This window comes from Chaetura pelagica, unplaced genomic scaffold, assembly GCF_000747805.2.
Source record: "Chaetura pelagica isolate M959 unplaced genomic scaffold, ChaPel_1.0 scaffold68, whole genome shotgun sequence".
Classification (NCBI taxonomy): domain Eukaryota; kingdom Metazoa; phylum Chordata; class Aves; order Apodiformes; family Apodidae; genus Chaetura; species Chaetura pelagica.
Genome location: NW_009954407.1, coordinates 1,768,912 through 1,771,078, shown reverse-complemented (window position 1 = coordinate 1,771,078; position 2,167 = coordinate 1,768,912). Strand labels below are relative to the sequence as shown.

The 2,167-nt window shown below is 41.0% G+C and overlaps 1 protein-coding gene across 1 annotated transcript in view; it reads right to left on the bottom strand.

The window, feature by feature from the left end:
* TES (testis derived transcript (3 LIM domains)) overlaps positions 1 to 1,692 on the bottom strand; it is an 18,829-nt gene extending 17,137 nt beyond the window's left edge. Inside the window, exon 1 of the mRNA XM_010004295.1 lies at positions 1,607 to 1,692. Coding sequence (XP_010002597.1) covers positions 1,607 to 1,692 — 86 coding nt within the window. The remainder of the gene's footprint in view (positions 1 to 1,606) is intronic.
* Positions 1,693 to 2,167: the final 475 nt, after the last annotated feature.

Below are 2,167 nucleotides of genomic sequence, written 5' to 3'. Positions count from 1 at the left end.
TTGTGGGGGGGGGGCGACCTGCGCTTGGAGTGCCCGCAGCCTCTTTGCTACCCAGCTCATCCTACCTGCGCCACCGTGTGGTGAGACAATTCCGGCTACCCCAGCTTATAGGGGAAAGTATAATCCAGGCATTCGGGCATACCCCTCCCCTCTCCTTCCCTCACTTAAATAACTAAGGTGTACCCATATATGTTTAATGTGTTTTAATCACTCCTTTTGAACCTCCTGCCCCAAATTGCTTTGTTTTCCCCACAATAAACCGTGCATTTCGTAAATTCTAATTGGGGATTGGTTGCTGTTATTGGAAATATTAGTAAGCACTGAGCAAGTTATTCACTCGAAAAAGTCAGGGCATAAGCCCCTGTCTCCTCTGTGTGAGGCGATACCCACGTGTGGATCTCTCAGCAAATCCTGATAAGTTAATACACTCCAATAAGGAGATATAATAGGTCACGGATCGTGACACTATCTTTAGATGATCATGTTCGTTTACCAGTGTATTACCACTTCTTGCTCCATATCCTTATTAGTAAGCTGTTTCTATAGTTATATATTACAGATACATAAACAAGAAGCTGTACCCTCATCAACTGACATCTCTGATTATTTTCTAAGTCGAGTCTCAGCTGCACTCAGGTACTTAGAAAAAGATGTGAAATCTCTTAGGCCTTATCGGCGCCTGATGCCACTCTGGCTGGGATGGAAAGACTACTTTAAAAAAACCCATCATAAAATAAAATCCTACTGCAGATACAATTATGACTGTAGCTAAGTAGCATCAGTGAAATATAACCCCTTTCGTTGCTAGCATGTGCTAGTGCTACTAACAACTATTTCTTACGTCCTGTGCAGGCAGGACAATCCCTTTAACAGGGATTTTTTTTTTCCTAATAACTCAGAGCCACTGATCTACACCTTAAAGCACACCCAGCATAATCAGTGTGCTATAATCAGAGCTAACAAGATATACATTAAGTTTTCAGTAAGACAAGACTTAAGGGAATACAACATTTCTGCAGATGTATTGGTACAGGCTATAGAACAGCCTATTTACCACAACTATCAGCTGCTCTTACTGGTGTAGGAAGAATGGATCATCCGAGGCTAAGTGCTGTCTAACTTACTTGAATGATGACACCTCTTGTCCCTCTAAGTCATTTGTAGATGTATACAAAGTTTCAACACCTTTTCAACATAGATAAGATAATTTATCCTGAAATCTCAGATCAAAACTTATTGTGTCAGGAGCTGAGAAAGCATTTTATTACTGAGATAAACACACTTCTTCCCTGTCATCTCTCTTACTGTAGGGATAGAGATGTTTTTACAAACATACTTCAACTGTTTATTAAGCTAATGCAAATGCTTCAGTAGAAGTGCTACTACTGACTTCAGTGCAGATGAAATGTATGTTTATAAGTGACTACATACTTAAACACTCTGTTGCAATGCAGCTGAGAAGCCTTGGCCCTGAACCTAGACACAACTTCTATAAAACATCTGAATAGCTTAATTGAAAAAGAGAACAAAAGCAGTTACATTTCTGTGCACGTGCCAAGATCTGCAGTGCTGAGTCACAGCTTTTGAAACATCTGGTGTTACTTACCTCCAGAAATGAAGCTCAAATCCTTCACATTTATCCTTGCACTTTAAGCAGCAGGCACCAAGTCCTTGCTCATGGCCCAAGCCCATCTGTGTGGAGTAAGAAGAAAACTACAATCAGCTTAAAAAAATATGCTGCATGCATCATCTAACTGCTGCCTTAGCAATCCACAATCCACAACTAAAGCAGAAACTTAAGGATTTGACTAAGCTGACATTAGGACAGTACTTTAGGGTCCCTTCACCTTTCAATTCTACCTAGGGTTGAGCTAGCAGGCCTAAATTTAGCCTTAGCCTAAACGAAGAATTTTTTCTGGTGACTTGTCTTCACAGTCCAGATCACACTGCAAGCTTCACACAAAGGAGAATGAGGTTCTTTGCAGCCCTGACTTAGGTCTGTGGCTGTGAAACAAGTGAGAGAGGCTGTTAAGACCTGATGTCAAAGGACATTTAATCCAGCTGTCAGGACAAAGTGATTTGCAGCCTTTGACTTGGCAAAATACAGTGGATCAAGAAATAAACAGATCCTGCATTTATGTGCAGTAACCTGGGCATAGGAATAAAG